Raw genomic sequence first — 23,884 nt, 5'->3', positions numbered from 1 at the left:
GAAAACCTAGACACAGAGAGGTCAGGTGACTTGCCTGGTATAGGGACGGCCTATTCCAAAGCAGTCAGTTCCACTGGGTTCTTGCCTTTCCCGTGCTACCACACACAGGCATGGAGCACTAGGCCTTGTTACTGGCACCACTGTGGAGGCCTCTGTCCTAGCTACGGGCCAAATGTGCCTGTCCTGGGGTGACAGCCGTCACGCACCCCATGTCTGCCAGATGCTAAGCAGGGAGCACAGTGACGTCATCATGGGATTGCACGTAATGGACTAAGGATGATTTTGTATTTGTTTGTACATTTTCACTAAACAAAAAGTACATCACTCACAAATACTGGTATTTCTTAATGCTAAATTGCTTGCCTAACGCCTCATAGCTGATGCTACACAGCAGGCTGCTGCTGTGATGTATCTCCAGCCTAGGGCAGGTGGGGTCTGTGCGTGTAGGTAGGAAGGGAGGAGGAGAGGCAGGTTGAGGAGAGGAGAGGCAGGCTTGATGGGGGGGGTGGCGTGTCTGCAGACGTGGCCTCGTGGTAGTGCGGTCACACAGGAAGTGAGGGCCTGGCGGTGAGCACCAGGCCTGGAGAGAGGAGACACCATAGGCCAGGAAAGTTTATTTAGAAGGTGGAAATAGAGTTAGAGACTGTAGGACGTCTGATTAAAGGGTATGAGGAGCCTTTAAAAGGTATATTAAAAACTTTGAGCTTCTGGTGGTCAAGAATACCAGTTATTCTCAGAAGAATCACGTTTCTGTTCTGTTCTGATCACGCGGGTCTGCTTCCTAAGATGCAGGTTGTTGAAGCAGCTCCTGAGAGTTGGAGAAGACTAATTTCACCTCCAGTTGCTTGGACTGTGCCCTTTTAGATACCCAAACACAGCCTGTGAGCTTCTGACTTGTGATGTGCCACAGATCAGCGACAGACTGGGCGGGGACGGGCGTCTGCTGGGCCTCCTGTGTGACTTCCTGGGCCGCGAGCCGCCACTCAACCCGCTGCTCGCCAGTTTCTTCAGCAAGACCATCGGCAACCTCATCGCAAGGAAGACTGAGCAGGTGAATAACACACGGAGCCCACGTGGCTTTGGATGCTGTCTGGGTGGGTGCTGGTGCCACTGGCGGCCTTGCCAAGGGCCTCAGCATCAGACTGTGGGGCGTACGTGTGGAGTAGCGTGGGGTGCTCTCTGCTAGCTGGGGTTTGAATGGGAATGTGGCATCCCCTGAAGTGTTCTTGAGGGCTGGCTCTGGAACATCTGCCCTTCCTGCCATCCCAGAGTAGGCCAGCTCGTCACGTCACTAGCCAGGTACAGGCCTGAGGTCCTGGGATGTGCCTTTGTCACACAGAACCTTCTGAGGTCTCTGCTTCATCTGTGCTGGTGACGTGTGTCTATCCAGGTCACTTAGTGTTTCAAAGCAAATAAAAGGTAACTTGTAGCATTAGACCTCTGCAGAAGTAACAGGTAGATCCGTCCCATTCAGCTGCAGCGTGCTCCTCCTGGAGTCCACCTGCCTGACATCCGACCTTTGGCCCCTCCACACTGTGGACACATGGGTAGAGGGAGGTGTGAGGGTGCCCTGGGCCTGGACCAGTCCTTCCTGGCCAGTCTTCTTCATCTGTTATCCCCTGCCTGCATCCCTACTGGTTTTGAACCCCTGACATTGAGCCATCCACCCGCCTTGGCCTCCCAGAGTGCTAGGATTACAGGCCTGAGCCACCTCGCCCGGCCCCTACTGGATTATTTTAGAGCAAATCCCAGAGATCAGATCATTTCTTCTGTATTTCAGTATGTATCTCTAAAATAAGGACTTTTTTCTTTTAAATAAAACTAGAATTTTGTTATCACACCCCAGAAATACTAACTGTATTGTTTAATACCATCAAATATCCAATCAGGGAACAAACCAATATTTTGTGTCTGTGTCTTGAGCTCTGAGAAGGTGCAACCCCAGGAAGGTGGACATTTCACTTGAGGAAATTCCGCTGGCGTGTTGTGAGTATCCAGTGGAATGTCATCTTTCATAGATCAGGAATCTGAGGTTTACGAGGGACCCCTGATGACTGCCTCACCTTAAATCTTTTTTTGCAGCAGAATCTAAAGGAAGAGTAGCCGCAGCGGTGGGTGGTAGGGTGGGGTGCTCCCCTGGGGGCGGCTGCAGGATGGGAATGTGAGTTCTGGTCACAGCAGGAACCGTGCTGGATAAAGATCTTTTTGTGTGTGGCCTTTGCAGCCCCATGACTGGATGTATGTTATCTCATGATTTGACTATAAGCTGATCATATGCCTCTGCACTTTCAGATACTTTCTTTATAATTTAACTGCTTCATATAATATTTCCTTTTTCTTCCCTTACCCAGTGCTTGCTGCCTTAAAGTGATATGCATTGAATTCTTTTTTTTTTTTTTTTTTCCCCTGGAGACACAGTCTCGCTCTTGCCCCAGCTAGGGTGAGTGCTGTGGCCTCATCACAGCTCACTACAGTCTCAAACTCCTGGGCTCAAGTGATCCTCCTGCCGCAGCCTCTGGAGTAGCTGGGACTACAGGCGCACACCACCACAACCAGCTAATTTTTTTATTTTCGGTAGAAATGGGGTCTCACTGTTGCCCCTGCTGGTCTTGAGCTCTGAGCTCAAGTGATCCTCCCGCCTCATCCTCCCAGAGTGTTGGAATAAGGGCGCAAGCCACCGTGCTGGCCTTTCCAGTTTTATTTGTACTCATTTGTGTGTGTGTTTATTAAGTTCTATGCCACTTACCACCCATGCACATTCCTGTGTCCACTGTCATGGGGGAGATAGAGAACGGTTCTGACACCAGAAGGACCGTTTGTGTGCCCTTTTGTAACCACATCCTCCTTCCTCCTGTCCCAGCCTTCGCTGACCCTTACGAACCCTGGCAACTACTAATCTGTTCTCAATTTCTAAAATTTTGTCATTTTAAAATGTTAGTTACACATATATAGCCTTTGGGCATCAGCTTTTTTGCCGAGAGTGATTTCCTGCAGATTCATCTGAGCGGCTATGTGCGTCAGTAGTCCTTCCCTTTTTACTGCCACAGCTGTGTCACCACTTGTGTTGGGGCAGTATAGACTGAGTCCAGATTTTGGTGATTATCAATAAAGCTAATGTTAATTCTAATGACATATTTTTTTGTTTTACTTGTGTACAAGATCATGTTGTCTGTGATTAATGACAGTTTTATTTTGTTCTTTACAGTTCTTATTCTTTTTATCTCTTTTTCTTGCCTTCTTGCATTGCTGGAACCTTTAGTACAACGTGGAACAGAAGTGGGGATAGTGGGCCCTTGTTTTATCTGTTACCTTGGAGGACATGTTTCCAACATTTTACAATTGGATATGATGTTCATTGTGGGGGTTTTATAGATTTTTTAAAAAATCAGACTTAGGGGAATTTTCCTAATTCCTAGTTTTTAAAAGTTTATAACATGAATGGTTGTTGAAATTTAGCATATGTTTTATTCTGGCTATTTGACTTGATCATATAATTTTTCTACTCTATTAATAGGTAAATTATACTGATTAGTTATTTAACACTAAACAAATATCACATTCCTGGAACACACTCATCTTGGTTGTGATGTATTATTTTTCTTTTCTTTTCTTTTCTTTTCTTTTTTTTTTTTTTTTTTTTTTTGAGACGGAGTCTCACTCTGTTGCCCAGGCTAGAGTGCTGTGGCATCAGCCTAGCTCACAGCAACCTCAAACTCCTGGACTTAAGTGATCCTTCTGCCTTAGCCTCCCTAGTAGCTAGGACTACAGGCATGCGCCACCATGCCTGGCTAATTTTTTCTATATAATTTTAGTTGTCAGTTAATTTCTTGCTATTTTTAGTAGAAATGGGGTCTCACTCTTGCTTAGGCTGGTTTCGAACTCCTGACTTTGAGAGATCCTCCCGCCTCAGCCTCTCAGAGTGCTAGGATTACAGGCGTGAGACACCGTGCCCTGCCTTATTTTCTCTCTTATGTTGCCAGATTTTGCATCTTTGGTTATCAATGAGATTGGGCTGTAACTTCTTTCTTAAAATGCCATTGTCAGGTTTTAGAATCAAGGTTTTATGTCCTTGTATCAGGAGGAGGCTTTTATCTATGGATTTTGTTTCTTCTGATGTTCTAGAACTATTCAGATTTTCTGTTTCTTCAGTTTAGATAAATGTTTTTCAAGGAAATTTTTCTAAGTTTACACAAATTGGCATAACATTGTTCCTACTAACTTCTCATAATAGTTTTTTTTTTTTTTTTTGAGACAGAGTCTCACTTTGTTGTCCAGGCTAGAGTGAGTGCCGTGGCGTCAGCCTAGCTCACAGCAACCTCAAACTCCTGGGCTCGAGTGATCCTTCTGCCTCAGCCTCCCGAGTAGCTGGGACTACAGGCATGCGCCACTATGCCCGGCTAATTTTTTTTTATATATATATCAGTTGGCCAATTAATTTCTTTCTGTTTATAGTAGAGATGGGGTCTCGCTCTTGCTCAGGCTGGTTTTGAACTCCTGACCTTGAGCAATCCGCCCGCCTCGGCCTCCCAAGAGCTAGGATTACAGGCGTGAGCCACAGCGCCCGGCCTCTCATAATAGTTTTTATGTCTGTAGGATCTTTAGCAATGTCTCTTGTTTCATTCCTGATGTTATTTGCTCCTTCTGTTTTGTTCTTAGTGTTCTCTCTAGGAATTTAATTATGCTTTTCTTTCTTTCTTTCTTTCTTTCTTTCTTTCTTTCTTTCTTTCTTTCTTTCTTTCTTTCTTTCTTTCTTTCCCTTTCCCTTTCCCTTTCCCTTTCCCTTTCCCTTTCCCTTTCCCTTTCCCTTTCCCTTTCCCTTTCCCTTTCCCTTTCCCTTTCCCTTTCCCTTTCCCTTTCCCTTTCCCTTTCCCTTTCCCTTTCCCTTTCCCTTTCCCTTTCCCTTTCCGTCTCGCTTTGTTGCCCAGGCTAGAGTGAGTGCCGTGGGGTCAGCCTAGCTCACAGCAACCTTAAACTCCTGGGCTCAAGCATTCCTTCTGCCTCAGCCTCCCGAGTAGCTGGGACTACAGGCATGTGCCACCATACCCGGCTAATTTTTTCTATATATATTAGTTGGCCAATTAATTTCTTTCTAATTATAGTAGAGACGGGGTCTTACTCTTGCTCAGGCTGGTTTCGAACTCCTGACCTCGAGCAATCCGCCCGCCTCAGCCTCTCAGAGTGCTAGACACCCTGCCTTCCTCCACTCCTGTGTCCGCTCTCCTCTCTCCTCCCTCTTCTTTCTCCTTCTCTCTTTTCCCATACTCCCTTCTTCCTCTTCCTTCTCATCTTAGCATTTGTGAGCAAGCTTGGCTGAGGTCCCCCAGCTGTGTGGACCTTCTCCATGTTTCCGTTGTTCCCAGTGGAATGCTAGGGCTTCCTCAGCCCCCAATCCAGTGGCCTGGGTATAGCAGGCACTTCATCTGTGCCTGCTGAGCTGAGCTGCACTTGTAGTGAGAGGCAAACAGACTCAGCCCAGGAGTCTTGACCTCTCCATTCAACCTACAATCTACCACGTCCGTGTCACCCTCATGGGTTTACATTTAGCTGTTCACACCTCATTGGCACTGTCACTGTCCTGCTGTATGATGCCTCCTTTTCTTTTCTGAAACCTGTCTTGTTTTCCCTTTGACTAGTTTTGAGCTTCTGGCAGTGACTGGCATCTCGTGCACTCTGTGCCCCCTGGGGTTTATGTTCTGGGCCTGGGACTGTCAGCAATGACCATCATCTCCCAGCTCAACTCCATCTGCGCCATCCGTTTCTGTTGGAAACACTTGAACTGTCACATACTGAACTGTGACTGTGCACAGCAGCCGTTGCTGCCCGGCTTGGCACATTCTGCAGAGCCTCAGCTGTGCGGCAGATCGCCCACAGCCTAGGCCTCATGTGCACCACTGCCTGGAAGGACTCTCTGCCTGTCCTTGGAGAGGCCTTTCTTACAGCTTTTTCTAGGCCTTTACATCATTTCTGCTCAATACAATTAAAATTCCTCTTTCTCATGAGAGTTCTCGGAAGAGGCACCTCAGGTTGTTGGGTCTGCACTGCTTGCTTACCAGGTTTGTTTGGTTTCAGGTGATTACGTTCTTGAAGAAGAAGGACAAGTTCATCAGCCTGGTGTTGAAGCACATCGGCACCTCGGCTCTCATGGACCTGCTGTTGCGCCTGGTCAGCTGTGTGGAGCCTGCTGGGCTCCGGCAGGAAGTCCTGCAGGTGAGTCTCAGAGTTCCCTTTCATTCCCTGAGGGAACACCAGGGCCTGTGTCCCCAGCTCTCTGCCCAGTCTGTGTGTCTGTCCTCTGCTCTTCTCAAGGGTTCCTTCTCCGTTGTCCTGCCTCAACCCATTCCGAAGAGCAGAGAGGTCCCTTCTCCCCAGCACTGTCTGGCTTCTGTTCTGTGAAGAGGAGAAATGGGCTTTCCTCACCACACTCACTTGCACTGCCAGCACCACCCGTGGCATAGAGCAGAAGCACAGTGAGGTGCTGGCTCTGTGTCCTGGCACCTGCCTCTGAGGACAGGCCAGCTGGTAGCACATGCAGGCAGAGGCCTATGTCCTGGTGGTCAGTCAGTGAAAGGAGCTGCCTGTTATCCCTGCAAAAAGGAGGATCCTTTCCCAGGGAAGACTAGAAAATCAGTGCTGGACAAACTTCTATTCACTGTTGTTTTGTAGGTTTTGTAACACATTTTATTTTATTTATTTTTGAAACAGAGTCTCACTCTGTTGCCCAGGCTAGAGTGCCATGGTGGCATCAGCCTACCTTACAGCAACCTCAAACTCCTGGGCTCAAGCGATCCTCTTGCCTTAGCCTCCCAAGTAACTAGGACTACAGGCATGTGCTACCACGCCCAGCTAATTTTTTTGTATTTTTTAGTAGAGATGGGGTCTTGCTCTTGCTCAGGCTGGTCTCGAACTCCTGAGCTCAAATGATCCGCCTACAGAGTGCTAGGATTACAGGCGTGAGCCACCACACCCGGCCTGGAATGCATTTTAAAATAAAATGAACTGTTGGGCCTTCTGTCCATTTCCTAGCTCCTAGACTCAGGGGTCATCTAGGTGGTAGACCTCACTGTCAGGTTAATGACTCATTTCCTTGTGGAGCAGCCTCTCACTGAGAGTGAGTGGTGATGGCTGACGTCTGTCTACACAGTGGAGGCAGTGTGAGCATCAGCTCCTGCCGTCAGCTGTTGGGGGGAAGCCTGCATAACCGCAGCAACCTTCTAGCCTTGTGGCTTTACTCAGTTTGCCAAGCAGCCCTGCGGGGCAGGTCATCCCATTTTAAGATAAGGAACTCAAGACACAGGGTACAGCAGTGCAGTGGAGAAGCCAGGTGTGCCTGAGCCCTGACACTCACCCCCATCACCCTCGGACCTCAAAAAGTGTCACACGCTATAGCCCTCACAGTGCTCCTGTGGCCTTGCCAGGGCTGCTCTGCTATTCTGATCCTGGCACGGCCCCGATGCCCCAGGAGCAGCAGAGCCTTGTCTGGCCTTGGCGCCCAGCTGGGTTCCCAGCTATAGCGCATTCAGGCTGATTTGCACCCTGGTCTTCGGACAGATGTCTGGAAGACAGAGCTTGCGTGTATACTTAGGACAGGTGGACATTCCGTTATACTCAAGCTATTCCCAGAGTTTGGGCATCACGTGTCCTTTGTGTTCTCTCTGGTCTGTGTAGATTGGTGTGTCAAGCGGTCTCTTTCCCAGGAGCCTGGGTGTGCGGATTTCTGCTGTATGGAAGGACTTCCCTTCTGTTTGGTTACATGTGAACTGTGACAGTGACAGGCCTTTTTTCCCTTTCAGTGGCTTGATGAAGAGAGGATCATCCAGAGACTTGTGGAATTGATCCATCCGAGTCAGGACGAGGATGTGAGTGTGACGCCCACGAGCTCACCTGTGTGCGCAAATGCCCCGTGCCCAGGCGCTGTTGGGTCACTTGCTGCTGCTGACCCTGGAAGTGAGGGAGGGGGCAGTCACTTCTTTCCTCAGATTTCTTTTTTTTTTTTACTAAAAAGTAATGTGTATGTATTATAAAAACAATTCTAACAGAACTATATTAGTTATCTATGGCTGAGTAACAAATTACCCCAAAACTTATTTTCTTATAACAACAAGTATTTTTTATTTTTAGCAATATCAGTTTCTGTGGATCAGGGATCCAGATGTGGCCTAGTGGCTCAGGGTCTTTCACAAGACTGTGGCCATCTCAGGGCTCAGCCAGGGAGAGTCCGCTTCACAGTCACGGTTCCTTGGCTGTACTCAGCTCCTCAGGGGCTGCTGGCCAAGGCCACCCTCAGCTCTGCACCATATGGGCCTCTCACAGGGCAGCTGGCGTGTCAGTCTTTTGTATGCTCATGTGGGCAGTGGCAGCTGCCACTCTGCTGTATCCTGCTCTTTCGATGTCAGTGGCTAGGGCAGCCTGCATTCAGAAGATAGGTTTATAACTGCATGAATTCTGGGAGGGGATCATCAGGGCCTCCTAGAAGCCACCCACCCCTGAAGCACGGAAACTAGCAGTGGGGCTTCCTCTCTCAACCATCTTCCTTCCCCCCCCCACCAAGGATACGCCTTTTTCTATGCATTATAAGTATTAATATATCCACACAATCTCCTTTGCACATTGATAAACAGTGGTGCTGGCTCACATCTGGGTCCTCAGTGCTGCCCAGCTGCTTTACTTTGTTCCCTGTGCCCCTGGGGCACCCTCAGATAGATGGAGGAGGCCAGGTTGTCACTGGATATCTCCAGGTCTCAAAGGTGCAGCCCAGCCCTGGGTACAAGTGGTGGTGGCTGACTGGCCTCCCCTGATCCTAAAGGCAGGCTCAAGGCCACAGAGCCAACCTGGCTGCTTTAATTTTTCCCTGAAAGAGCCACATAAGGCCGGGCGCAGTGGCTCAGGCCTGTAATCCTAGCACTCTGGGAGGCCGAGGCAGGAGGATTGCTCGAGGTCAAGAGTTTGAGACCAGCCTGAGCAAGAGCAAGACCCTGTCTCTACTATAAATAGAAAGAAATTAATTGACAACTAAAAATGTATATAGAAAAAATTAGCCAGGCATGGTGGCGTATGCCTGTAGTCCCAGCTACTTGGGAGGCTGAGGCAGGAGGATCGCCTGAGCCCAGGAGATTGAGGTTGCTATGAGCTAGGCTGACGTCTCAAAAATAAATAAATAAAATAAAATAAAATAAAATAAAATAAAATAAAATAAAATAAAATAAAATACAGGATCAATAGCATGGTTATATATTCCTTATTTGTCAAAACCTGGGCCAGGAGTGGAGAGCAGTATCTATGTTGTACCATGTTTGACCATTATGAGCTCTATTTTGAATTCCTGAGGGTGGTTCAATACAGCTAAAAAAAAATCTATCCAGATCTACATTTTGATATGGAAAAGGCAGACACAGCCTTCTTTGAAATGAAGCTATTGGTTTGGAACCTTGCAGAAACTGGTTTAGAGAAAGTCTGACACTTCAGAGAAGCGAGCAGCCTGTGCCAGGTGTGCCCAGCAGGTTGGTTCTGCTGCGTTTCTCCTCACCACTGAGGGGCTCTGTTTCCTTTATCTTTTTAGAAGCAGTCGAATGCGTCTCAGACTCTCTGCGACATCGTGAGGCTGGGCAGAGACCAGGGCAGTCAGCTGCAGGAGGCTGCGGAGCCAGACCCCCTCCTCGCCACGATGGAGTCGTGAGTCCTGGTGGGCTGCAGTGCTGGTGGGCTGCTCCTGAGTCAAGGGGATGTCTCTGAGCCCCAGGACATGCTGCCCCCTCCTCTGTTTCAGATTCTGATGAGCTGGTTGTGAAATGCTCCCTGGTTCAGAGCCCAAGTTAATTTGAGGGGCTTGTTTCTCGAGGGAGGGGTCTCCAGAGGAGACCTGGCAGGTCCAGAGAGCTGGGGCCAACAGAGGCATTGCTGGGGTCCTGCACAGGGATGGGAGGCCACCCTGCACCCTGTCTGTGTGTCTGCCAGGCAGGAGTGCGTGGAGCAGCTTCTGAGGAACATGTTTGATGAAGACCAGACCGAGAGCTGCCTTGTCAGCGGGACTCAGGTGTTACTCACCTTGCTGGAAACCAGACGGGCTGGGTGAGTCTCACTCATAAGGGAAAACATAGGAAAGCAGAGTTTGACACTACTGATGTGGCAGCGCAGATGATCAGTCTGGATTATGTCGTTTGTGTTTTTCATCACTTTTTGATTATACAAGTAGTGAAAGGGTCAACCTTGGGCTGGACACGGTGGCTCAGGCCTGTAATCCTAGCACTCTGGGAGGCTGAGGCAAGCAGATCGCTCAAGGTCAGGAGTTCGAGACCAGCCTGAGCAAGAGCAAGACCTCGTCTCTACTAAAAATAGAAACAAATTAATTGACAACTAAAAATGTATAGAAAAAATTAACCATGCATGGTGGTGCATGCCTATAGTCCCAGCCACTCAGGAGGCTGAGGCAGTAGGATCGTTTGAGCCCCAGGAGTTTGAGGTTGCTGTGAGCTAGGCTGACACTGCAGCACTCTAGCCCAGCAACAGACTGAGACTCTGTCTCAAAAAAAAAAAAAAAGAAAAGAAAGAGTCTGCCTTATGGCTGCAGCCAAGTTCCCATTGACCCTCATTGTCTGCTGTGGTTCCACCCCACCCCATAGGCACCCACCATTGCCTTGCAGCGTGTTTACAGATGTGTGTGGAATAGGCGTGGTTGGCAGGCTTTCCCCAAGGCCTCTTCTGAGAAGTCCTCCTGGCCTCTGTGTGTGTGCATATGAGTGTTCCACAGGTTTCCACCCTGGTGCACAGTGATGTGTACACATCCATTGCCTGTGCCAGACTGTAGGCCCTTGCGGGCGTATGTGTTGTAGTCATCTTCATCTCCTAAGCCCCATGTACATACAGATTAATACTGTCTACTGAGCACTGAATGAAGGCAGCTGTCCCCATCTCGCTTTCTCATGCATCAGGTGTCATTTGTTCACCTACCACATCACCAGCATGGGGCTCAGGAGATAGTTGAGATGTGGCCTATCTCCTCTAAGTGTTCCCTGTCTGGCACGGGAGATTCGTGTGTGGACAGGAAGCGTGGTGCAGTGTGGTGAGTGAAGTGGACACTCACCCGGTACCATTTGGGCCATGAGACATGAGGCTACTGGGCGGAGCCTCCAGATCAAGGAGGTTTTCCCTGGAAGGCCACATCTAGTTAGAGACAGTCCTCGGGCTAAGGCAGTGAGGGGTCCCAGTGTGGCGGGGGGCAGTATTGGGTGTGACAGCTGCACCTGAGGTGCAGAGATGGGAGCCAACAGGAGCAAGTTTGAGTGAAAAAGTTAGCGTTTGTGTGGGATACTGGTGCTTGAGACACTCCAGGACCCCAGGCAGATGTTCCAGGAAGTCTTTGGAACTGTCTGTGGATCAAGGGGGCCTAGTCTGGCTCTCAGGTCACAGTGGGTTGGATGCTACCAAGACCATCTGAGCAAATGAGACTTTTGGGGCACTGTGCAAGTGACAAAGGGAGGCCAGGAGAGGAGGCAACAGAGAGAGGGCACTGCAGTTCTCTGGGCACCATCCCTCTTGCCTCCTCCCCAGTCCTCACGCTCCATCAGTGGGCTCAGGCTCCCTGAATGCCATGGGCCCTGCAGTCTCCAGGACATCCCTATCTCCTCTGTCCCTTCAAGTGCTGGGACAGTGTCGGACTCTCTGAAGGTGGCTCTAGTTCTCGTATTTCCGCATGCTATCTAGACCTTCAGTTAGCCCCCGACACTGATAACCTGTACATTTTTTAAAAAGAAAGAAAGAATAGGAAAATGATAAGAAATTGGCTTAATCTTGGTAGTGAGATTATTAGCAGTTCTTCCTCATACTACTTAATGCATATTTATTAGATTATTCCCTAAAAATAGAATTATGACGTTATAATCATTTTCTCTAGTTAGGCAACCGGAATATTGATTTTTTTTATCTTTGTAAATCTGGGAAATCTGGACCACTTCTCAGGGCCGAGCTCAATACTGCATGTAATAGAGGAGATGCTGCAAAAATTAGGAAAATAGAGATAAGCCAGCTGTTTCTCTGTTGTTTTTTTTTATCCTTTTGCATATTAAAAATTTTCATAATGATTACGTATTACTTTTACAAATAACTCAGTTAGAAAAACTTGCTTAAAAAAGACAAAGGGACAATGAGGACAGTTCTGTCTGCTGTTTCTCAGCTGAGTGCTGGGGACAACAGTGAATATTTTCAAAGCAGGAGCAGGAACGGCCTGTCCAGGGGCCACAGCCTAGGTCACTTCTTCTGGCTCTGCATTCTCGAATGTCACCCAGTACCGTTCTTTTCTCTCTGGCAGTCATCAAATCATGTGTGGAGGCCTTAAGTCGTCTCACTGTTGAGATTGCTTTTGGGAAAATTAAAAAGAGCTCTCTTTGGAAGATGATGAGTTGAAACATTGGCTAGGAAGTGAGTAGTGGCCTGGGTGTGCCGCGTCCCCATCTGCTCTCCTCTCCACAGGACAGAGGGCTTGGTGGATTCCTTTTCTCAGGGACTGGAAAGGTCGTACGTTGTCAGCAGCAGTGTCCTGCAGGGCATTGAGCCACGGCTGAAGGACTTCCACCAGCTCCTGCTCAACCCGCCAAAGGTAAATGGCCATAAACGGCTTTTGAGCACCTTTGGAGATATCATAGGATTGGATGATTCATGAGAAGCCCCCACAGTTTATCCCAGGCAAGGCAGAGTGTGGAATGAATGTGACCCCCCCATCTGTGAATGTCCATCTCTGCCTCCATAAGGGAGGCCTGGGAGTGGGACATTTGCAGCCTCCCCAGGCAGCTAAGCCTGAGGTCACCAGAGGGCTGGCCTCCAAGCTGGCGACACCCAGCCAAGGGAAGCTCAGCTCTGGTGGGGGCAGATTTCCCAGAGGAGGCCCTTTGCTCAGCTCAGAGCTCTGGGCAGTATGTAGGCCATGTTGAAGAGGGTGATGTGCACGAAGGCACCTTCCACATCAGCAGTCGACACCCTATCTGCCCAGTCTTTTGCTGCAGCCCCTCTCTCCAGGCGCAACCCCATCCCCCTCCTTGGTGCTCAGCACCCACCCTGATCTGCAATGCAGTTATCTTACCAGCTTGTTTGTTGTCTGCCTCCCTTACTAGTATGTAAGCTTCATGGACACAGGGATTCTGTTACATCAGCCTGGAACATTCAGTTGATGAGAAGGCGGACTCATTATGCTGACTGTGGGATCAGAAAATACCTGCATCCAGTCTTATGAGGCTGGCTTTACCACCAGTCTCTCCCGAGAGTGTTCTCGTGGCGTTTGTTAATTTAACTCTGTGTCCTGAGGCTGGGTCTCCAGAGAGAGCCCTCGTGGCGTTTGTTAATTTAACTCTGTGTCCTGAGGCTGGGTCCCCAGAGAGAGCCCTGTGGGCATCTACAGTCGATTGTGGGGTCTGGCCACCCCCAGACTGGTCCCACGGGCCCCACCCCTGGACACATCTTATATATCAAGGTGCATAGCTCTTTGGCCTGGCAGGCCCAGACTGGAGTGCCCTGGGCTTCCTGGGAACAGTGGACTACCCTGGCCACTCTTTGTGAGTCCCTGAGTGGTTCTTAAGCCTGGCAGAGTGTTTCTTAAGCCTGTCAATCCTCTCATCACCTCTTGCAGGTAACCCTCTGTTGAGGACCCCCACACACATGCCCACTCTCCCCTAGGCTGGGCCCATGTCATAGAGCAATGGAGCAGTTGGCACAGGGGGCTCAGGCACAGGGGGCCCAGCCCTTGATCAGGGGGCTCAGAGAAGCCGGCAGTGACATCATGGTCACAAGTCTCCAACTGGGTGGTGCCTGCTGTGTTTGCAGAAAGAAGCAATCCTGACCACCATCGGTGTGCTGGAGGAGCCCTTGGGGAACGCCCGTCTGCATGGTGCCCGCCTCATGGCCGCACTGCTGCACACAAACACGCCCAACATCAACCAGGAGCTCTGCCGGCTCAACACCATGGACTTACTGCTGGTAAGGGAGCTCCACGGCCAGCCCCCATGTCTCTGAATATGCCGCACATGGTCTGCATACAGGTCAGGGGCAGCAGAGCAGGGTCCATTGGAGCAGGCAGCTGGACCTCAGCACTTGGACAAAGGTCTGCCTAGCAGGAGGTTGTAGTCCCAAGTTCCGAGGCTTGACTGTAGGTTGCTGGTGGGACACAGAGTGACAGTGCCTTAGCCACAGGTTCACAGGAGGTAGTGTATCTATTGTAGAATTGTCCTGAAAGGGTCAGGTGCAGTGGCTCATGCTTATAATCCCAATTATTCAAGAGGTTGAGACAGGAGGATCCCTTGAGCCCAAGAATTTGAGGCTGCAGTGAGATGTGATGGTGCCACAGCTCTCTAGCCCAGGTGACAGAGCAAGACCCTTTCTCTAAAAGAATTGCCCTGAAAGTAGAGGGCAGATCCTGTTGTTTGAGGGAATGGATTAATACATCTGTCTCCTTTCTCATACTCTGACTTAACAAGATAGAAGTTACACTGTAGCTGTTAAATGTAAAATGTACTAAAAGAGAAGCTCTTCGTCTTCCACAAGACAAAGTCACCCTAGCAGTTCTTGTCAGAGCCAGTGGGAAATGCTGTCCGGTGGCCTGCAGGATGCTCTGGGTGTCTGAGAAGAGGATGGTGGGTAGTGCTGGTGGGCAGTGCTGGCTGTGGGCAGCAGCTCCACTGCAGGGAGCACAGGCTGCCCACTGAGAAGAGTGCTGATGGGGGGCATGGCCCCAAGTGGGTGTTGCCAGCAGATACAGCCCCATCCTCTGCCTTCCTCGTGGGCCTCTGCTCCTAGGAAGCTGGAATCTCTCTGCAATCTTAGTCCCAAAATGAGCCGGCCTCAGAGCTGGACCTAAAGTACTGTCCACCTCAGTTCTTTCAGCGTTTGGAAGTTACTGGGCACTGCTGTGACTCTGAACTCCCAGTCTGGAGCAGGGGAGCAATTATAAAATATGACCTGCTTTCCTTTTCCTCTTTTCAAAAGAATTCTCTTTTGTACCCTCTTCCTTTTTTTTATATTTGTTGTGGTAAAATTACATAAAATTTGCCATTTTAAACATTTTTAAGCATACTGTTCAGTGCATTAAGTACATTCACAAACATGTATAACTATTACAACTATCTATTTCTAGAACTTTTTAATATTCTGAAACAGAAACTCTAGCCATTAAACACTAACTCCCCATTACCGCTCTCCAGCCCATGGCAATCACCAATCTACTGTCTCCAAATTTGGCTGTCAAGGTTTTTTGTATCAGTGCAGTGAGTGTATTGCCTTTTTTTGTTTGTTTGTTTTTTACAAAATAGGGTCTCACTCTGTCACCCAGGCTAGAATGCAATGATAACATTATAGCTCACTGCAACCTCAAACTACCAGGTTCAAGTAATCCTCCCATCTCAGCCTAAGTAGCTGGGACTGCAGGCATGTATCACCATGGCAGCAAATTTTTCTTTTTCTTTTTCTTTTTTTTTTTTTTTTTTTTTTTGAGACAGAGTCTCGCTTTGTTGCTCAGGCTAGAGTGAGTGCCGTGGCGTCAGCCTAGCTCACAGCAACCTCAAACTCCTAGGCTCGAGTGATCCTTCTGCCTCAGCCTCCCGGGTAGCTGGGACTACAGGCATGCGCCACCATGCCCGGCTAATTTTTTATATATGTATCAGTTGGCCAATTAATTCCTTTCTATTTATAGTAGAGACGGGGTCTCACTCTTGCTCAGGCTGGTTTTGAACTCCTGACCTTGAGCAATCCGCCCGCCTCGGCCTCCCAAGAGCTAGGATTACAGGCGTGAGCCACAGCGCCCGGCCTCTTTTTTTTTTTTTTTTTTTTTTAAAGAGATGGTGTCTTGCTGTGTTGCTCAGGCTGGTCTAGAATTCCTGGCCTCAAGCAGTCCTCCTGCCTTGGCCTCCCACAGTGCTAGGATTATAGCGTGAGCTGCAGCATCCTGCCGAGTATTTTTGTGTGTGTGTTGGCTTATTTCACTTAGCATAATGTCCCTAAGGCTCACCGAGTATTGTAGTGTATGTCAAAAATTCCCTCCTTTTTAAGGCTGAATTACTGTATTGTGTTATAGACCGCACTTTGTTTATCCATTCATCAGTGGACACTTGGGTTGCTTCCACCTTTTGGCTGTTGTGAGTGATGCTGCTGTGCATTTGTGTGTACAAATACCTGAGTCTCTGCTTTCAGTACTTTTGGATATATACCTAGAAGTGGAATTGTGGAGTCATAGGGCAATTCTGTGGTTTACGGTGTTTTTTTGTTTGTTTTTTTTTGAGACAGAGTCTCGCTTTGTTGCCCAGGCTACAGTGAGTGCCATGGCATCAGCTTAGCTCACAGCAACCTCAAACTCCTGAGCTCAAGCGATCCTCCTGCCTCAGCCTCCCAAGTAGCTGGGACTATAGGCATGCACCATCATGCCCGGCTATTTTTTCTATATATATTAGTTGGCCAATTAATTTCTTTCTATTTATAGTAGAGACAGGGTCTCGCTCTTGCTCAGGTTGGTTTCGAACTCCTGAGCTCAAACGATCCACCTGCCTAGGCCTCCCAGAGAGCTAGGATTACAGGCGTAAGCCACCGTACCCGGCCCTGTGGTTTACTTTTTAAGGAACTACCAAACTATTTTCCATAGAGAGTGCACCATTTTACATTCCTACCATCGAGGAGTTTGTCTTCTCCACACCCTCACCAACGCTTGTTGTTTTCCTTCTTTTGATACAAGCCATCCTATGTGTGGGGGGTGGTATCTCATGCTGCCTTTGATTTGTATTTCCCTAATGATTAGTGATGTGTTGAGCATCTTTTCATGTGTTTGTTGGCCATCTGTATATCTTCTTTGGAGAAATGTCTATTCAAGTCCTTTGCCCATTTTTGAGTTGAGCGGTTTATTTTTTGTTTGAGTTGTAGGAGTTCTTTATATATTCTGGATATTAATCATTTATCAGATATATGATTTTCAAATATTTTCTTCCTTTCTTTGGGTTATATTTTTACTCTTGATAGTAACCTTTTTTTTTTTAAGAGACAAGGTTTCATTCCGTTGCCCAGTCTAGAGTGCAGTGGCACAATCATAGCCCACTGTAGCCTTGAACTCCCAGGCTCAACTGATCCTCCTGCCTCAGCCTCTCGAATAGCTGGGACTCCAAGCACATGCTACCACGCCTGGCAGATTTTTAAAATCTTTTATAGAGCCGGGGTCTCACTCTGTTGTCCGGGCTGGTCTCAAACTCCTGGCCTCAAGTAATCCTCCAGCCTCAGTCTCCCAAAGTGCTGGGATTACAGGCGTGAGCCACTGCACTCAGCCAATAGTGACCTTTGACACACAAAAGTTTTAATTTTGATGAAATGCAGTTACTTTTTTTTTTTTTATTGCTTATGCTTTTGGTCTCATATATAAGAAATCATTGCCTAATCCAATGTCATGAAGCTTTTCCTGTGTGTTTTCTTCAAAAGGTTTTATAGTTTAGCTCTTATGTTTAGGTCTTTGATCTACTTTGAGTTAATTTTTGTTCATGGTGTAATGTAGGGTTCAACTTTAGTATTGCTATGTGGATAATCAGTTTTCCCTGCCTACTTGTTTAAAAGACTGTCCTTTCCCCATTGAGTGGTCTTGGCACCCTTATTGAAAATCAGTCGACCTATATATGTGAAGGATTATTTTGGGGCTATTATATTCCTTTGGTCTGTATATCTATCCTTATGTTAGTACTGCACTGTTTTGATTACTGTAGCTTTGTACAGTAATGAAAGTTTGAAAGTAGGAAGTGTGAGTTCTCCAACTTTGTTCTCCTTTTTCAAAATTATTTTGGCTATTCAGGATCCCTTGAGATTCCATATGAATTTTAGAATGGGTTTTTTCATTTCTGCAAAAAAAAAAAATGCTGTTGAGATAGAGGTTGCATTGAATTTGTAGATCACTTTGGGTAATATTGTCTCAACAATATTATGTCTTCAATCTCTGAACATAGGTGTTTTCCTATTTATTTAAATAAATCTTTAAATTGTTTCACCAGTGTCTTACAGTTTTCATTGTATAAGTCTTTTACCTCTTTAGTTTAACTTATTCTTAAGTATTTTATTCTTTTGGGTGCTATCATATATAAAATTATTTAATTTCCTTTTTGGACTGTTAATTGCTAGTATATAGAAATGCAACTGATTTTTTTGTATTAATTATGTATGGTACATCTTTGCTGAATTCATTTATTAGCTCTTAACAGTTTATGTGGAATCTTTAGAATGTTCCATATATTTTGGGAACAGAGATAACTTACTTTTTCCTTTCCAATTTGAATGCCTTTTATTTCTTTTTCTTGCCTAATTGCTTTGGCTAGGCCTTCTAGAACTTGTTGAATGGAGGAGGTGAGAGTGGGCCTCCTTCCCTTGTTACTGATCTTAGAGGAAGAGCTTTTAGTCTTTCAACAGTGAATATGTTATGAGGTGTGGGCTTTTTGTAGATGCCTTTATCATGTTGAGGAAGGTTCCTTCTATTCCAAGTTATTGATTATTTTTGTCAAGAAAGTATGTGGAACTGTTTTGTTTTTTTTTGAGACAGAGTCTCACTCTGTTGCCCAGGCTAGAGTGAGTGCCGTGGCATCAGCCTAGCTCACAGCAACCTCAAACTCCTGGGCTCAAGCAATCCTTCTGCCTCAGCCTCCCGAATAGCTGGGACTACAGGCATGCTCCACCATGCCTGGCTAATTTTTTTTCTAGATATGTTAGTTAGCCAATTAATTTCTTTCTATTTATAATAGAGATGGGGTCTCGCTCTTGCTCAGGCTGGTTTCAAACTCCTGACCTCGAGCAATCTGCCTGCCTCAGCCTCCCAGAGAGCTAGGATTACAGGCGTGAGCCACCATGCCCGGCTTTTTTAAATGCCTTTTTTTGTATGACTTGAAATGCTCATTTGGCTTTTGTCCTTCATTCTGTTAATGTAGTGTATTACCCTGATTGATTTTCATTTGTTGAACTATCCTTCCATTCCAGGATTGAACCCTACTTTGTCATAGTATGCAGTTCTTTTAATATGGTGCTGAATTCAGTCTGAATTCAGGAGTATGTCAAACAGATGGGCTTCCTGCCTTTCTCCAGCTCCCCACTTCCTGGTGTAAAAGAGGGACCCAAACTCATATCTGGGTGTGGAGTATGCTCTCCATCCCTGTCCCCCCAGCATGTCCCCTCTCTATGTGGGCAGCAGAGGGTCTGGGACATAGGCTGCTATGGCCCCTGGTATGTGTGAGGTGGCCCTTGTCCCCTCAGTGTCCTGGGCTGGAAAAGGCTGTGTGGGAGACAGGGCAGTAGTTTGTCCTCATTCAGCTGCCTCTGTCTTCCGGCAAGTCCCGAGATGGCGAGAACCTCCTCTGGGCTTCAGCCTGTCTTGCCTGGATTTGGGCTCACACTTTGTCTGCTCACTCTGGATGGATTCCTGTGTGCCTGAGAGTTTAACACACTTCTAGTAACTCATGGGTCAGAGACAAAATCATAAAGGAAATCTTCAAATACTTAAAACTGAAGAAAAATAAAAATGCCATATAGCAAAATGTGTAGAATGTAAAGTGGGTTTTATACAAGAAAATATATAGCCTTTAGAAAATAGACTGGAAGGCTGGGCTCAGTGGCGCATGCCTGTAGTCCCAGCTACTTGGGAAGTGAAGGCAGGAGGATCACTTGAGCCCAGGAGTTTGAGGTTGCTGTGAGCTAATACCACTGTACTTTATCCTGGGCAACAGAGTGAGACTGTGTCTCAAAACACACATGCACACACAAAAACAGACTGGAAAAGAAGGAAAGCTAAAAATTAATGAGTTAAACTTTCATCTAAGGACAATAGAATAAACCCACAGAAAGCGGAGAGACTGTTATTCAGATAAGGGCAGAGATTAACGGGACAGAAACCAGCAGGCAGGGGATCAAAGAGTGGATGACTCTTTGAAAAAGCTGCCTGGTGGAGCAGTGGGTCACAAGGAACCATCCTAGAGCAGTTTCCTTGCCGCCTAAGACTGGACAGGTAAGAAGTTAGGGTATATCTGGGAATGGCTTCCCTTCATGTTTGTGATTTAGCTGTTAGGAGAAAACCAATCTAAGAACTCTCTTCTGCCCTCTGTTTACCCAGGACTTGTTTTTTAAGTATACCTGGAATAACTTTTTGCACTTCCAAGTGGAACTATGCATAGCCGCCATTCTCTCCCATGCCGCCCGGGAAGAGAGAGCAGATGCCAGTGGATCCGAGAGCAAGGTGGAGCCTCTGCCTGGGAACTTGAACGGGAACCTGGAAACCCCTCAGCCTGCCGCTGGTCTCCCTGAGAACATGATGGTGACCCACGTAAGTCTAAGCCACCATCCCTGTGACACTTCCCCCTGCAGCCTGAGCCTATCCAACCATGCTGATGTCAGCGTCGATTGTGGGCGTTCTGCAGCCAACACTGCCAGCGCCTTGTGTGTGGCCTGTGACCCTCCTGTGGGGGAGGTGCCGCTCTCCTTTCACCCCCCAAGGATGCCCAGTCACAGACAAACACCCAGGTCTGCCAGGTCACAGAGCCAGCGGCAGGGGAGGGGTGGTGAAGCAGCGTCTGTACCAGGCTGGTGTTGCCTATTGTTGGCTGCCACCCTTGAATGGGGAAGAGTCACCTGGACGCTGCCCCCAGCGTGCCCCTCCTTCCAGGGCTGTGCTGGGGTATCCCCACCGTGTCTGCAGCTCACTGTTAAACCAGACCAAGAGGGAAAAAGCAGGAGAAAGAGAGAAAATGTGTCCAATTGTAATGATAAAACTTTCTGGGGATTTGGACCTTTTAAAAACTAGATGCCTTCACCTTCTCCATGACACTCCTCTCTCTGTCCCCTGGGAAGGCCATGCAGTCATGTGCTCACAGCCTTCTCTTCCTGGGGCCGTGCACAGTGCCTGGTGTCCACATCCATGTCTCACTCCTACCCTGGCTTCTGCATCGTCACACCTGGTAGAGAGCAGGCCTTTCTGAGTATCCTCAGGGAAGGAAGGAAAGGGGCAGCTTGGTGCCATGAGCACATATAGGGCTCGGATGCCATTTGAGGCCACTGGCCTGGAAGGATAGAGGTGGCAGGGCGTGGCCTGGACCAAGCGGCGCAGCTGAGAGGAGGGAAGAGGCTTAGAAAGGGGCTCCCCAGACATCTGGGCAGAGGCCTCATAGACATCAGGGCTGGAGTGGACTTGCAGGTTCCACTCTGCCCGCCCAGGACAGGTGTCCTGGTGCCTGCTGTGTGCAGGCCTGGTAGGGTTCAGTACTGGAGGAGACAGGTCCAGTCTGGCCCACAGCTGGCAATGTGGGGTTGGTGAGAGCCACGTGGTAGAGAGGGGCTGTGCAGGGGCCCAACAGGCCAGCGAGGGACCCTCACCCAGATAGGCTGTGGGTACATAAGGGTGTGAGTTGGGGTCCAAAATAAACGTCCTGGGCACAAGAAACAGTCTGTGTCAGGGCTTGGAAGTGAGAAAATTGCTGAGGGCCTCAGCTCTTCTTCCTTCTGGGCACTGAGGAGGGAGGTGGGAGGATGGCCAGAGGGGCCGGGGGTGTCCAGGAGGCGGAGGAGAGCGAGGCATGCTGTTTTTAGGGCGCTCAGCAGCTGAGCATTTGGGGCCCTGGCAGCCCCTCCCCTCTGGGTTGGGAGGCTGTACATGTGTCGCAGCCCACAGGGTCCCTGGTGCTGACTTCCTCGCTGCCTGCAGGGTCCACTCAGACCTGGTGGCTGCTGGCCCTGCTCAGTCCGGGGGGTGGGGTGCAGCCTTGCAGACCCCGACTCACGCCGCCCACCCCACAGCTGTTCCAGAAGTGCTGCCTGGTACAGAGGATCCTGGAGGCCTGGGAAGCCAACGACCACACACAGTAAGAGCTGCCTGGACACTGAGGTGTGCGCCTCTGAGGGACCCGGGCCTGGCCAGTCAGGGATGCAGAGCTGCCCCTCACCAGGCCACTGGTGACACTACACATGTAACTCCAGGCTCAGTGTGGGCGTCAGGTGTGCAGCACAGCCCTGTGTCCCGGGGCTGCCATGGAAGGGGGCCCTGCTGCTGGGCACACAGCTATGAATGCTGCCCAGGAAGGACACAGGGAGTTGACAAGGGCAGGCCAAGGTATGGGCAGGCCTGCACTGGGGCCAGGGGCAGCCCCTTCCCGGAGTCTGCTCTGGACCCGGTCCAACCGCCTTGCCTGGGCTTTGCCCACGCGTGTTCCCACGCCCATCTTCCTCTTCCCCAAGAACTTGGGGTGCCCTCTTTCGGTACTTGCACTCAGGGATGTGTCTTTATTTTAATTCTTCCATGTCTTCTGGTTAACTGAATGTTCCCTCGAGTCAGGAAGCATGTCCTGCTCATTGTCCTGTGCCAGGGCCCAAGGCTGTCCCCGCCCATTTGCTGTCCTGCTACAGGGGTCCAATACAGTGTGGACGCAGCCCTGGGTCCTCCTATAGGGCAAGGAGAAGCTGATTTGGCCTAGGGGTGTGGAGGCCACGCCCTGTCCGGCCGCGTGCTGGGCCTGAACTTCGCAGCTGACAATCCTGGGCTCAGTTCCTGCTCCATGTGGGCCCCACCACAGTCTTTATGCCTCAGTTTTCCCATGTGTACAGTGGGCTGAGAGCAGTGTCTGTTTCATGAGCACCTCTTGATAGGAGATTGATGAACCTGCTGCACGTGGCAGGTGCTTTCCAGATGAGAGTGTCCTGTGAGCAGGGCCAGGCGGATACTCTGGAGACCAACCTGAGGGCCTGATTGGGCAGCTCTCCCCGCCCCTGGTCTGGGAAGGCCGTGTGGCCGCTCTGATGGTGCCTGTTGCTTTCAGGGCCGCAGGTGGCATGCGGCGTGGGAACATGGGCCACCTCACGAGGATCGCCAACGCAGTGGTGCAGAACCTGGAGCGTGGCCCCGTGCAGACCCACATCCGAGAGATCATCCGAGGTAAGCCCCTTCCCTGGTCACCCCTCTGCAGCAGGTGCAGGGGCCCTGACTGGAGCTGCATCTGAAGTGCCACTGCCAGATGCTGCCCTCTGGCCCCTGCCCCCTGCAGGCAACGACGGCACCACTTGACGGACCCTGCAGCCTCCCTTGTGTCCTCCCCCTCCCACGTTGGATCCCTGCCCAGGGTGGGCCAGGTCTGGTGTGTCAGTTCTGTGGGGAAGACCTGTGGAGACCTTGTCAGGCATCTGAGTAGGTGACACAGGAGACCTAGGCGCTGTCGGGGGACAGTTCATGGCTGGCGCCCAGAAGCCATGAGCATGCCAGGCTCTCCTGCAGCTTACGGGCCACCCAGAGTGCTGCCTAAGTGTGGCAGTCCTCGTCTGCATTCCAGCTTTACGCTGAGCTCAGGTGGTTTTGGGAGCCCTCCTAGCACGAGTCTCAGGGGAGCCAGGAGAGAAGGTTGCGTCCTGTTTCCTGAGAGCAGGTGGTAGGGACAGGCCCACAGCAGCCCAAGCCCTGTTGGGGATGGGCAGTCCTGTGCTGAGCCCTCAGCAGAGCAGCTCCGTGCAGCCTGTGTGGCCCCTCCTCTGTCTGGGCACCACCCCGCTCTCTGCCCATGGTACCCGCCACCCCAGGCACCCTCCACTGCCCACTCCTTCCTGGCACTCTCATGTCCTGCACACACAGTCTAGCTCTGTGGCCATGTCCTTGTCTTCTGTCCTGAGTGCAGGGGCTGAGCAGAGGAGGGGTTGAGTGGGGGAGGCAGGTGGCTCAGATGGGCCTGTGTGGCCTCACTGGGGAGGAGGAAGACACCCTGCAACCCTGAGTAGGGTGTGCCCAGGCCCCTTGAGGTGTGGTCAGAGTGGATGGGCAGGTGGACTCAGAGATCCCCAGGAATTGGTGTATGCACAGATGGGCGAGGACTTTGTTGTTAGGACCCCAGGTTTGCTGGTGGGTGGCAGTCATGTCTACTGTCACATCCAGGAC

General features: G+C 49.5%; 1 protein-coding gene across 8 annotated transcripts in view; it reads left to right on the top strand.

Moving 5' to 3' along the window:
• PPP6R2 (protein phosphatase 6 regulatory subunit 2) overlaps positions 1–23,884 on the top strand; it is an 83,640-nt gene that overhangs the window by 50,348 nt on the left and 9,408 nt on the right. For all 8 annotated transcript variants that reach the window (XM_076006884.1, XM_012789537.3, XM_012789540.3 and 5 more), the window contains 10 exons: positions 865–1,051; positions 6,070–6,207; positions 7,791–7,856; positions 9,557–9,669; positions 9,952–10,065; positions 12,463–12,589; positions 13,807–13,959; positions 20,090–20,299; positions 21,766–21,830; positions 22,782–22,897. In XM_076006884.1, coding sequence (XP_075862999.1) covers positions 865–1,051; positions 6,070–6,207; positions 7,791–7,856; positions 9,557–9,669; positions 9,952–10,065; positions 12,463–12,589; positions 13,807–13,959; positions 20,090–20,299; positions 21,766–21,830; positions 22,782–22,897 — 1,289 coding nt within the window. The remainder of the gene's footprint in view (positions 1–864; positions 1,052–6,069; positions 6,208–7,790; positions 7,857–9,556; positions 9,670–9,951; positions 10,066–12,462; positions 12,590–13,806; positions 13,960–20,089; positions 20,300–21,765; positions 21,831–22,781; positions 22,898–23,884) is intronic.

Source organism: Microcebus murinus, chromosome 10 (genome assembly GCF_040939455.1).
Source record: "Microcebus murinus isolate Inina chromosome 10, M.murinus_Inina_mat1.0, whole genome shotgun sequence".
Taxonomy (NCBI): domain Eukaryota; kingdom Metazoa; phylum Chordata; class Mammalia; order Primates; family Cheirogaleidae; genus Microcebus; species Microcebus murinus.
The sequence above is the reverse complement of the archived record's forward strand: the minus strand, read 5'-3'. Positions and strand labels throughout refer to the sequence as shown.